The 12,950-nt window shown below is 43.2% G+C and overlaps 1 protein-coding gene across 1 annotated transcript in view; it reads left to right on the top strand.

The window, feature by feature from the left end:
• LOC142572773 (uncharacterized) overlaps positions 1 to 12,950 on the top strand; it is a 124,230-nt gene that overhangs the window by 16,884 nt on the left and 94,396 nt on the right. Inside the window, exons 4-5 of the mRNA XM_075682116.1 lie at positions 1,615 to 1,733; positions 4,024 to 4,137. Coding sequence (XP_075538231.1) covers positions 1,615 to 1,733; positions 4,024 to 4,137 — 233 coding nt within the window. The remainder of the gene's footprint in view (positions 1 to 1,614; positions 1,734 to 4,023; positions 4,138 to 12,950) is intronic.

The following is a 12,950-nucleotide window of genomic DNA, read 5'->3' as shown; positions in this document are numbered from 1 at the left end:
TATAGTTGACTTGGCAATAGCAAAATCGGCGGGGAATGCGAAAAACTTCGCTCTCTTGACAAATTTCGTTGTTGCGGAAAGAGACAGCACAGATAGGTAATCCATCACAGAACAAAACTTTGATGTCAAAATTCCGTTAGCCTGCTTTGCAAGCTTTGCTCGAGGATGTAGAACCGCATTGCCAACAGTACAAGCAGTGGCAGCACTACCGTAGCCCAGTATTCCCGGTAGATTGCTTTCGGAGATGCGGTCACTTTTGCGAGATTTTGAGTAACTCGGTACTGCACGCAGAGCGACAGCACATGCAGCAGCATTTCCCCAGTGCATGATGTTGCGCATAGGCGCAGACACATCCAGTGCCGAGTGCAAAAGTGATTGTATCTTGTGTACCCGAAAGCAAACGATAGAGATAACGGCCTTTTCATACAAATCTATGGCCGGCGCCGAATCCGCACGCGATGCCTGTCGGGTGGCACCAAAACCAGCGTTCTTGAAGCAAGGGATGCATATTACCGGACGATCGCTGAATCATGGCCCGATGCGTGACACTGCATATTTTGCGACCGCCATCTCAAGCGCCATAAACAATTCCAAGTGGGTGGGACGTGGATTTTCTTGTTTTTGCTGCATTTTTATCACCAAGGCATACATTACGCAGTGCACTGCCTTGATCAGCGATTGTACTTCGAAACGCGCATTTAGTTTGTGTTCAGTTTCGCCTCACATGATGGGCATAGGCCGTGGGGAACACAAACTGTATGCGCGTTTCGAACGATTTACGATCCCACCTATAATAGGCTTGCAAAAACCGTCGTTACATGTCGGTAGCAACATGGGTAGCAACATGCGTGCCGCTTCAAACGGGCGATCAACAAACAAGGTGGCGGCCATGACGTGTTTCCAGCGCACTGACTGCTTCTGGCGCTTGGTTGTTTCTGTGAATGAAAATGGCGGCACCCACACAAGTAGTAATGTGGTGGTATTTTACGTAATTTTAGTGCAAAACAATCGAATTTGAGCACATTTTGGAGCCTACTAGGCTTATGCGAATAGGTAATATGCAGAGTAATGTTCTGGTAAACTTCGTTGATGCGGGATTGCAGTACAGCGACATTTTGTTGCCGAGAGGTTCGAAATGCATTGAATCCTATGGCTGTTTGCTGGGAATACGAAAATGTTTTATTGTCGCGAGAATTTCGTTGTTGCGGGATTTTGTTATCTTGGGTTTCGGCTGTACTGTATTTCTCTCCAGACCCGCTACTGTAGCTTAATGGCTATGGTGTTATGCTACTGAGCTCGAGGTCACAGGTTTAGTGCTGGCCGCAGGAGCCGCATTCGATGGGGATGCAATGAAAGAATAAAAAATGCTTGTGCTCTTAGATTTAGCTGCACAATAAAGAACCCCAGGTGGTGAAGATTAATCTGAAGTGCCACACTACGGTTGGCCTCATGATTATATTGTTTTTGCATGTGAAACCTCTTAATTGGATGTTTCTTTCCCCTTTCACTTTGAGTGACTGTTTCTCTAAATGTTTCAACTCTTTGCTCAAGTGTGCATGCATTAGCCACCTTCTCCCACTCATTGCTTTGCTGAAACATTGATGCTCTTTCCAGGGACCATCTTTGCCTTTGGTCAAACGTCTTCTGGTAAGACGCATACAATGATGGGAAACAGCAGCCAGCCTGGCCTTATCCCCCTGGCCATAAATGCTATCTTCGACATCATCCAAAATGTAAGACATTCAAGATAAGCTGTTTTTGGCTGGCCACCTGTTTACAGCTGCATCTTGTGTGGCATAATGCTCAATAAGCATTGCACATGTAATGCCCAATAAGCATCGCTTAATAAGCATTGCATGTGTAATGCAAAAACTTGGGATTGTTCCCCACCTGCAGCAGGTTGTTTCTTCATGCACTTTCATTACCATTTATTTATCATTTCTTTAATTCAATTAGTAAGTACAAGTAATTTCCCCTATGTTGTCCTTGGTGTCTTTGTTTGTTGGCTTCTCATGATATGAATAATGCTCAGTTAGTGTGAACATAATTGCATGAACTTAAACAGGCAGCCTACTTACATGCACTGCACCTTTAAGTGTTTTAAATTCTGTAAGACTTACCTTTATTATGCCGAGAGAAGCCTTCTACCGCATGTGTTTGTTGCTCTCATTAATGGCACATTATTAAAAATTTTGCTTGTGCACCCACAGTACGCTGAGTTCAAGTTTGTAAGGCGATTTTTGTAGAAGTATTGTATTTACTCGGCTAAAATCCTCCCGCAATGCACACGCACGCTTACACACACACACTGTACTATCTTTCGGAGTGTACCAGGGAGGTATCGGGTTCAATCCTGGCTGCAGCGACCACATTTTGGTGTAGGTGGAAGGCAAAAGTGCTTGTGTATTGTGCATAGGGGGCATGGTAAGGAACCCCAGATGGCCAGATAAATCCAGACTTCCGCTAAAGTGGCGTAGAATTGGAAAGTGCCTGGAACGCGCTTCCAAAAGTGAAGCCAAACGACTGTAACGCCGTTGGGGGCGCTGCGATCGGTAGCACTCACGCGGCGTGGTGCAGAGGTAGAATGTCTGCTTCCCACGCAAAAGACCTGGGTTCGAATCTCAGCAAGGTGTAGTGTTTTTCTCTTTTCTTTTAATACTTCACGCTTTGATGTTTATATTATTTATACTGCTGCTTAATACTTGCTTCTGTTGCTCTGTAAGGCAACAAAGAGTGAAGGAATAACAACAAAATTAAATTTTTTAATGTTGAAAGATTATTTTTGCAGCACCACCTCACGGGAATTAACCAAACTATCCCAACCAAAACATGGCCTCCTACACCTATACGCATACACAAGCCTGCCAACGCCGGCTTGACAGGCTCCGATTGCTTTGCTGGCTGTGCTTTTTGAAGCCATCAATGCAAAAGGGAAACTGGCTGTAGTAGAAGGCGTTCAGTGACCGCAAAACAGCCCAGGTTCGAATACTGCATATTCTGTGTCAACGCGCATATTTATACACTGAATGCACCCCAAGAGAGAAGTCTCCCATCGCTGATGGTATGCAAGAAGCATGCACTCTGGTAATTCTAACCGCACCGTTTCACGGTCACTGAATGTCTGCTACTACAGCCCGTTTCCCTTTTGTATCAATGGCTTTGGAAAGCACAGCCAGCGAAGCAAGCAAAGCCTGTCAAGCGGGCGTCGGCAGGCTTGTGTATGTGTACAAGTCACGGAGGCCATGCTTTGGTTGGGATAGTTTTGGTCATTCCCGTGAGGTGGCGCTGCAAAAATTATTGCTCAAGGTAAAAAATGTAATTTTGTTCTGTTTCCTCCATGTTATGGTTCACTCGTTCTTGCATTACATAGCAGCTATTAAGCAGCAGTATTAATAATATAAACATCAATGCATGAAGCAGTAAAAAAAAAAAAAGAGAAAAACACTACTCTTTGCTGAGATTCGAACCCTGGTCTTTTGCATGGGAAGCAGACATTCTACCTCTGCACTAAGCCGCGTGAGTGCTACCGGTCGCAGCGCCCCCAACGGCGTTACGGTCGTTACTTCACTTTAATGCTTCACTTTAAATGCATTGAAAGAGCGCCCGTTCCGGACACTCTTAGGTTCTAGTACACTCTAGTTCCGAACTACAGTATGTCTCACAATCTTATAATGGCTTTGGCACGTAAACCCGAATTTTTTCTGAGTGTAGTGGCGAGTTAGTAGGCTCTGGTGGTGATGAGAGTGGCAAAAATGAATTAAGCTGAACTTGATCAGTAGTGCTGAATCTTGAATAAATGTGGCCATAGTGCCTAGCCAATGTTTGCTGCGATATTCTGTGTATTATTCGCAATGTCGTCTGAATCTTTACTGAGTATTCATGCACTCAACTGGCACAAGAGCCCCCTACTACCATACTACCCTGCCACGATTCCCCAATATGTTCAGGTTTTGTGCAAGCAAATATAGTAGTAGTTTTGTTTAAAGTGCTCACTTACCAAAAGGTGTTTTTATTGTGGTACAGGTGCCAGAACGGGAGTACTTATTACGAGTCTCCTACATGGAAATCTATAACGAAAATATCCTAGACCTCTTGGACAACGGTGACGGAAAGCACCTGCAGATTAGAGACAATGTGGTCAGTGACTCGTTTGCATTTCCAATACTTTGCTTTGGTATTTATTTGTCACTGCCATAGACTTGCAACTGTTTTGTCTGCGGGCAGTCAACTTGTTGACTGTTGTGACTTGTGAGCTTGTATATACAGAGCAATCCAAAAGTAAAGAAAAAGTTTAAAAAACTGGAAAAACCCAGAAAGTAGCAAGGTGCAATTTTTGCAGAAATGCAAAGAAAGATGTGGGATTATCTTTTATAACTCAATATCTTATAGCTAGAGTAGTTACATTTGCCACTGACAGCTTGTACTAGGCCTTGTTAGCTGTGCCAAAGGGGCAAGAACTATTTGTTTTTCTGGAACAAAAGGACCGTGCATATGTGTTAAAGTAGGTGGATAGAAAGCTGTACCGTTTTGATCTAAATTCACCCATGCCAGTGATATTCATGACTATTGTCGAAAGTAACTGTTAGCTCTTATCTTTGCGAGCAGGTCCGATGTTAAGCAGTGCTGACAGGATCGTTCAAATGGACTTGCACCGATCCTATAAATGTAGTGTAGTCATCATATGGTTTGTTTGGGCCCTAGTTGATGGTTTTAATCTTTTTTTTTCTTTTTCTTTTTGTTGTTTTACCCCAAAAAATATAGTGATAGAATGATCTGCCAGTTCATGTGCTTGTAGCACATTTATATTACTTCATTCGTATATTATTGGCGCAATACAATAAAATATGCACAGTGTATAGAAAGAAACAGCATAGGTTCAATTGTGAGCTTACTCCTGTGTTTGCAATGAAATAGCTCGACAAAATGCTGTTGTCTATTGTGCTCACGCTCATGCACTTCTCGTAACAGACAGCAAGACACATTTGCACACTGGAATCACCTGATAACAATGGAAGTGAGATTGCCACCATTCATGCTTATTCTAACATACATTATATGAACTGATTATTGTAGCTCAGTGTCGAAGATGTATTGGTGACACTCTTTCCTGTCTGGGCGTTTATTTATACGGTTTTGCTTCCTAATTTTCAGTCATATTAAAGATTAACCCTTTCAGGGACGATTTTTTTCGCCATATGCGGCCGCCTAAGGTCAATTTCTTTTAATGCAGATTCCAATTCTTCTGAGGGACCTATTTCAAAAAAAAATTTTCGTAATTTTTCTAGGGTGACCGTAAAGTGAAAAAAATATATTTTGTGTTGGTATATATGTACTCTTTATTCATGAATAACAACAATAAGAAAGGAAATAAACTTATAAGAATTAAAAATTTGATGCATTGTTATACACATACTAGTTCAAGGCTTAGAAAATGCACGCACGAGAATATTTCGCAAGTGTCAAATGTTCCTGCTCTTACACTAATATTTACACTCATAGTGTAGTCGAACCACGTAGGTGAGCACACTCAAGAAAACTGCGGTTGTGTGCCCGTCAAAAAAGCAAAACTTGTGACAAACTTCTGCTAATCTTCATCTTATTGACAACCAGAGGCGATTAGTCTTTGCGAGTCTCAGAAAAAAAAAAAAAAGAAAAGGAAAAGCAGGGCATCCTTCCTATGCGCACCCCTGTGAGCACTAAACGATCGAGAAACAGGCGATGGCCCTTTGAGCGATCAGTAATGAGATAGCCATCAGTTTTGCGAGCGCAATAAGCCAAAACCACCGCAACAGAACCCAAGCCGCCGCCCGCATGTGCACGCACCAATGTGCGAGCAGTAGTACATAGACGTGCTGGAGCAAACTAGCTCTAAAACAAACCATGCAACGGAAACAGAGAGGGATGTGCGATAAAAAGAATTCGCTGTATTCCCACACAGCGGCAGCACATGACAGGAAAGAAAAAGTTATGTAATTGGCGCGCTTTTTAAATGTGCAGACGGCACTGTAGGTATGCGGCATTTACCATTTTGGACTTGTTCGTGGAGCCGTATATTTAAAGGGACCCTGAAACACTTTTGACGAATTTCTACAAACATACCGAGTCATTAGACACTATAGAATGTAATTTCTTGCAGCAGCTGCGAATAAATGCTATACAATTAAAAAAAATTACACTTCTTTCTTATGTTTGGAGTGCATCAGCAATGAAAATAGAGCAGACTAAACATCCATAACATATAAACAAGTGCCAGTCCGACTGTGCTGCTCAGCTTTCATAGCTCGCCCATTTTTTACAAAATTCTTATCATGTAACATACTTTACAAAAACTGCTCTCTGTGCTTTCTAGCAACGATTACAAAGAACAAAAAAAAATGCCTTATGTACAAATCTGCCAACAGCGGCACGTTCATGCTTCCATTCACGGCAGTCAAACTTACACCTCCAATGTTCTTCAAATCACATTATGCCAAAGCTTTTCGTTATAAGGGAACTGCATTCCTGCATTGTTGCATTCTTCATACTTCGTAACATAGACTCGTGCAAGAAAAACGTCAGCAGTGACACTGACGGCAGCAGAACTTACACAAAAGGCGGTGCACGTACTGCTGTCTTGAGTGAAGTATGGTGGCCAGGAGCAAGTGTCATGGCGCTCACACAGCTAAAATAAAAAAATAATCAAGAAAACAAAAGGCACTGCCGGCAGCACGCGCGCTTGTTGTCGCAATGACTGCACGACGTAACTATGTGACTCTGCTCCACCAAAAGAGAGGGCGCGTCCCTCTTCATCTGCCCTCCCTTACCAAAGCAGGGGGCATGATAAAAGAATGTGTCCACTTTTAGCTTTATTCAGGGGGCGTACAGGTACAATGCTGGTAGCGACATATTGTGAGACAGAGTTTAACCAGGGAGTACGCAAAGCTAATAGTGAGATCTCGACATGACAAATATCACGGGACTGCCGAAAATTATTCATTACTTTGAGGTATTGCTGTATCGAAAACGTGCACTTTGTCATTGAAAACTACATTTAGCAAGACGAATCACCTGCATTTGAAAGCAGTACATCCCGAAAAGCATTTATACCGGTGACAGATTCCACATGATAAAAGTGAGAATGCGCATTTATGTTCACGATGACTTCGCCTAGTGCGCGCTCAGCTTGCGCAGACCTCGAGTTAGGTGACACAACTCGAGTGTGTGCCCGGCCATACGTCTGCGCATTGTTCAGTCATAGAAAATAAGGTTATGTGCCACAGTTTCGAGCATGTTCCATAGGCTATAAGAAGAAATGCAGTACTACAGGACGACAGTGATTCTTGGACGTTCGCCAGCTGTCACAAATAATTTGTAAACCATGCAGTGGTGTGCTTCTTCAGAGCTAAAAGCCTGCTGATAATGCCAGTAGCTGTCGGTAAAGTGTGCAACAGGCACTATTGTTCGCATCTGCGCATGCTTGACCACTACGGATCATTGTCAAACATTACCAAAACCCCAAGGCATCCACAAATTTTATCGCTTTCCTTGTGTCTTTCACCAACTAGCTGATAGGGTGTCTACAGACCCGCCGTGGTTGCTCAGTGGCTATGGTGTTGAGCTGCTGAGCATGAGGTCGCGGGATCGAATCCCGGCCACGGCAGCCGCATTTCGATGGGGGCGAAATGCGAAAACACCCGTTTGCTTAGATTTAGGTGCACGTTAAAGAACCCCAGGTGGTCAAAATTTCCGGAGTCCTCCACTACGGCGTGCCTCATAATCAGAAAGTGGTTTTGGCACTTAAAACCACAAATATTATATTAGGGTGTCTACCAACCGGGAAAACTGGGAATTCTCAGGGATATTGAATAGTCTGGAAATACTCAGGAATAACTCAGGGAAGTGCTTCTATCAGGGAAAAGCTGTATCAGCTGTAATTTTATTGAAAGGGAACGAAAGTAGTGGTAATGCTTGCACGCGTAACAGAGAAGAATCGTAACAAATAGGTCTTTTGACGCCGTGTCGTCGGCTGGAGGAGTTGGCAGTGTACAGTCAACGACCGACTTTCCAGACGCCCGATAATTCGGGCGGCTTTGCGGCACCACCATGTACCCCATAGAGTCAATGTATAAGAATGTCTGAAATTTCGGATGCAAGAACCCTTTGCCGTCTGATTTTATAGACTTTTTGCTGTGACCGCAGGTCCGGAACGGCATTAATCAAAGCTACCACTGCCGCCGTTTTGATTACCTCTCCGTAAATGCTAGGCCTAGCTGTTTCAACGTTCGCTATTAAGCTCCTTGCCGTTTGGCACCATGTTTTTCATTGAAGGAATTCGCTGCTATAACCAATGGCACAGACTCCGTCTTTGTGGTCCTCGCGATTGACTTTGAAGCTCGGAAAGCTTGGCGCGTTACATAATACTGGATCCCGCAAGTCAGCTTAGCCTCAACACAGAAATGTTATGTGGTGAAACAAACACAAAAGTGTTGCAGTGAAGCATAACAAGCATAGGAAGGGGTGATTGTCACGCGACACGGTCAGCATCATCACTAATCTATGTTAAAGGGACACTAAAGGCAAATAATAAGTCAAGCTATAGATTAGTGCTTGGGAATCTCTGAGCCGTCAATATTATCACGAACAGAGCCTTAATAATCAAGAAACTGAGGTAAATGCAGGACATGATTAGAGTCCCCCGGGACATTCAGGTACTTGCCCAATGACCAGCGCACTCCTCAGTTAAATCGTCACTAGTACTCAACCACTCGTTGAAAAAACATCCTTGTATTGTATTATCAGACAAAATAAAATGCTACTTATCTAATCCTGTTTCGTTTTTAGAAAAAAGAACTCATTGAAATTGCCGTTGACGACGACGTGAGCAGTCAAATGGCTTCGTTTGCACTTGACTCTGCGCCGCCCACGCTTTCGCATTTCAGTACTTTCCTGATCATGTAGTGCTGTGCTGGTTTTGCTGCCTTGCGAAACTCGCACAAACTGCAAGTAGCAGAGAATTCAACGTCCAGATGGTGTTGCAGGATGCCCGAATGGTCTACGCCACTTGACCAAAAAGCAACTGCAGCGGCGAGTCCACCACTCTGTCTTGGCTCAGTGCCGCCGTTTTACTCACCGATGGCAGCAAATGGTGGTGATGGCGTATGCAACGTCACCACTCCTCTGTTGGGTGGCGGGAGATTTGAATTTCGAACAAGGTATTAAGGCATTTCAGATGCAATTTTTTCTCCCTTCCTTCCTTGGCACGAAACAAGCGTTGTGAGGTTTGTGGAATGGTATTTAAACAGTCCACGTTGACTTAGTATTTGCCTTTAGTGTCCCTTTAAGTTCGCTGCAGGACGAAGGCGTCCCCTTTGATCTCCAATTACTCCTGTGCTGTGCCAACAGATTCCAACTTGCGCCTATGAATTAATTTCATCCCACCTGGTCATTTGCCATCCTCGACTGCATTTCCCTTCTCTTGGCACCTGTTCTGTAACCCTAACGGTCCACTGGTTATCTAATTTGCGCATTACGTGACCTGCCCAGCTCCATTTCTTTCTCTTAATGTTGATTAGAATATTGGCTATGCCCGTTTGCTCTCTGATCCACACCACTCTCTTCCTCTCTCTTAACGTTACGCCTATCTTCTTCGTTCCATCGCGCTTAGTGCGGTCGTTAACTTGTTTTCGAGCTTCCTTGTCAGTCCAAGTTCCTGCTCCATATCTTAGCACCGGTAGAATGTATTGATTGTACACCTTTCTTTTTAGTGATAATGGCAAGTTTCCAGTAAGGATGTGACTGTCTGCCGTATGTGCTCCAACCCAATTTTATTCTTCTCTGAATTTCCTTCTCATGATCAGGGTCCCCTGTGAGTATCATATCTATTCCTTAATTCTACACGCGTCCACCTACCATCTCCTGTCACAGTACGAGCACTGATATGCCTTTTAAGTGTACTGGTAGGCCTTTTCGGATGTGCCTGTGACGATTTGAGCCCTTAACGGCAGTAAAAGACTGCCCGATGTTAAGGGCATTTTCGCGGCCTCTAGTGAGTCCGAAAAGTTAAATGTTGACTGTACAAGTGATGAAAAGCACACTTCAAATGGTCCGTGCGGCAAATCCCTGGTTGAAGGAGGACGAGAACAGAAAGGACATTGAGGAATGAACGGGAAAAGAAGTGTGTCACTGCTTCTTTCAAGGAGCGGGCTCAGAAAACAGTGTTCGCTGATGCTGAGATGCAGGTGTCCCTCATCCAAACCAAAGTAAGCTCGTTAAAGTGGTGAAACGCAATGCTGAGGCATTGCGTGCAGGCTGAGAATATGTCAGGACAGTTGAGGTTGACACACCAGCTGTTGGGGGAGAATCTTACTTGTGACAAATTTCGGGCCTCATACCAATGAACTTGCTATCAATTGATGAAAATAGCTCAAATACCATTCAGTCACAGCGTCCACATTTGTGGGTGTGGCCTACTTTTGCCATTGCTAACTTTTGCCAATGTTAACAAGTAATAGATCACAAACATTAAGCTTAAAGCAAATTGAACATTCTGATAACCTTAATTACTTCCATTTTGCTTCCGAGTGATATGTATCATTACAGATTACCACTTCGGTGGAAGCACTATACCATGTTTTATGTGATGCTTGACGTAGGGCATGTCATTAGCAACCTTGAAATATATATTTTTCTTTCTTGATATGCTTGAGGCCAATGAATAACCTGTGCATGTAATTCGAGTGGGGGATTTATCCTTTTTATGAAGAAACGTAGTATTACTGAATTTACAATATTCTAATATTTAGTTACACTAAATATAGGGACTCATCATAAAATGCTCAGTCATTCTACCACCTTGATTTGCTTTCAGTGGAGTCTCAAGCACCACCTATGTTTCACACATGTATCGACAGTTGATCATAATTCGGGACTGAAGGGGATATTTGAAAACATTTGTTTCTGTGTGCATCTCGTTTTTATTCGTTGAGTATGTTCGACTCGATTTACAATGAGCTTTACTATTTTTTAAAAATATATTTTATTTGCTGTGCATTTTACTAGCCCCTCCCTTCTTACTTCTTTTTGAATAAAATAAATGCTACTCCTTACTATACAAACTGGATTATGTCATTTATCTTTTATTCTTTAGCATGCTTACTAGAGAGTGACAGCATCAGGCAACATGGTGTCAGCCTGTCTTGATGTAAAACAGAATTCTGTATCACTGAGGGAGTTTTGCAAAGCCACTCAGGGAATTTGGAAATGTCAACTTGGTAGACACCTTGGATGATCAGTCTTAGGTTTAGATGGCACTGTAAGCGAACCTGCCTTTTCACCGGTTTTTTATTCATCAATTCTTCAAAACTGTTGCAATTCTGAACAATGCAGAGGGTGGGATTTCACAATCTTTACAGTGCTGATTTGTGTAGTTTCTATTTCTGCGGGCCATGATTACTACAGGCGGTGGCAAAAGGCGGGCATGGATTTGTACTCGCAGCCATCTGCTGCTGCTGATGGTGGCAAACCTAATTTTTCACAATATTGCACTATTGTGTGTGATATTTCAGTTACAAATTCATTATTTTGAGGGGCTGCTAAAACACAGAAAGCATAAATTTTCATTTGGTATTTTCAAATATAAACGTTCTGCTAGGGATATCTTAAATTATTTTGAATCTGAGGAAATTTTTCATATGAAGTTTGTAGTGACAAGATCTCACACTGTAGTGATTGATCATATCCTACTTAACTGAGTAGAATATGATAGCATTGATAATAACATGATTATTAACATGCAGTCCTATGATTTTACTTCAACGAAAACACTAGCACAACGAAAAAAATTATTTAAATGTATTTTACATACAGTAAACCCCAGTTAACTCGAAGCTGTAAAAGCTGAGAAATTTTGAGATAAGCAGAGATTCGAAGTAAGGGAAATCTCGATAATAGAAGCCGTCTGGCCACGCATTAACCATATGGAGCCTTTCCAATATACCGTTCATATTTTCAGTCACTTTCGCGTGTATCGGCACCGGAGATGTCGGCGTCTACAGGGAACTGCATTACTGATACTGTACCAGGACAGCATGCTTGGAACTGGGTTATGACGATTAACCCTAATGCAATATTTGAAGCCAGTCGTCTGAACATAACCGTTTTCAAAAAGCTGATGCTGCTACTTTCTGCATCGTAATGAATACTAGAATATTTACCTTCGAAAATCTCAACTACAGAATAGCGCAATAGTCACGCCTTGAGCAGATGCTTACGAGTGACGCAGCATGTACACCTCACTGTCGCACAAGCATGAAGCGAGCGCCCTTGTCAAGCTACAATCTTGCTGAAACACTGGGGGCACGCATACTGGCTTCTTTTGGGTGCAGTGTGTGGGCTAATCATGCCTGCTCAAAAGTGCTGATATCTATATGAAGTGCATATACAGTTGACTCTCGATACAACGGACCCTGATAATCCAACAAAAAACGTCCATTTTATGCAAAGTTCGTAATATCCGAGACGCCTCACTTCCGAAACGTTTGTCGCAATGTCTAACAAATTTATTGCAAAGAGTGAGTGACAAACGTCCAAAGTAAAAAACAAACAGAAAAGTTGTAGTTTCGCCCAAGAGGCGAAGCATCGATTGCGATAGCAAATTAAGATGAGCGCGGCAGCAGCAACGAGTCAATTTACCTTTCAGCTGTCTCCCCCTTGGATGCGAACTAAACCTCGGAAGCATAGCACATACGAAGTTACCAGCACTGGGCGCACTTTGTTGACCTCGCAGATCACTTTGAAGATACGACACCTGCGTGGCTGCGCCGTTGGAAGCAGCCACCGGAGTAGAACCCCCCTCTTTCCCTCGTGTCCTCCCGTGCCTCGTACACGAAAGGTGGCCTGCTTTTGCCCCGCTTTCCTCCTGTCCTCGCGCGTAAGCTATTGAGCCGCCATCGTCGGCTGACTCTCGCAAGTAG

This window comes from Dermacentor variabilis, chromosome 2, assembly GCF_050947875.1.
Source record: "Dermacentor variabilis isolate Ectoservices chromosome 2, ASM5094787v1, whole genome shotgun sequence".
NCBI classification, from domain to species: domain Eukaryota; kingdom Metazoa; phylum Arthropoda; class Arachnida; order Ixodida; family Ixodidae; genus Dermacentor; species Dermacentor variabilis.
This window is presented reverse-complemented; position numbering and strand designations above follow the sequence as displayed.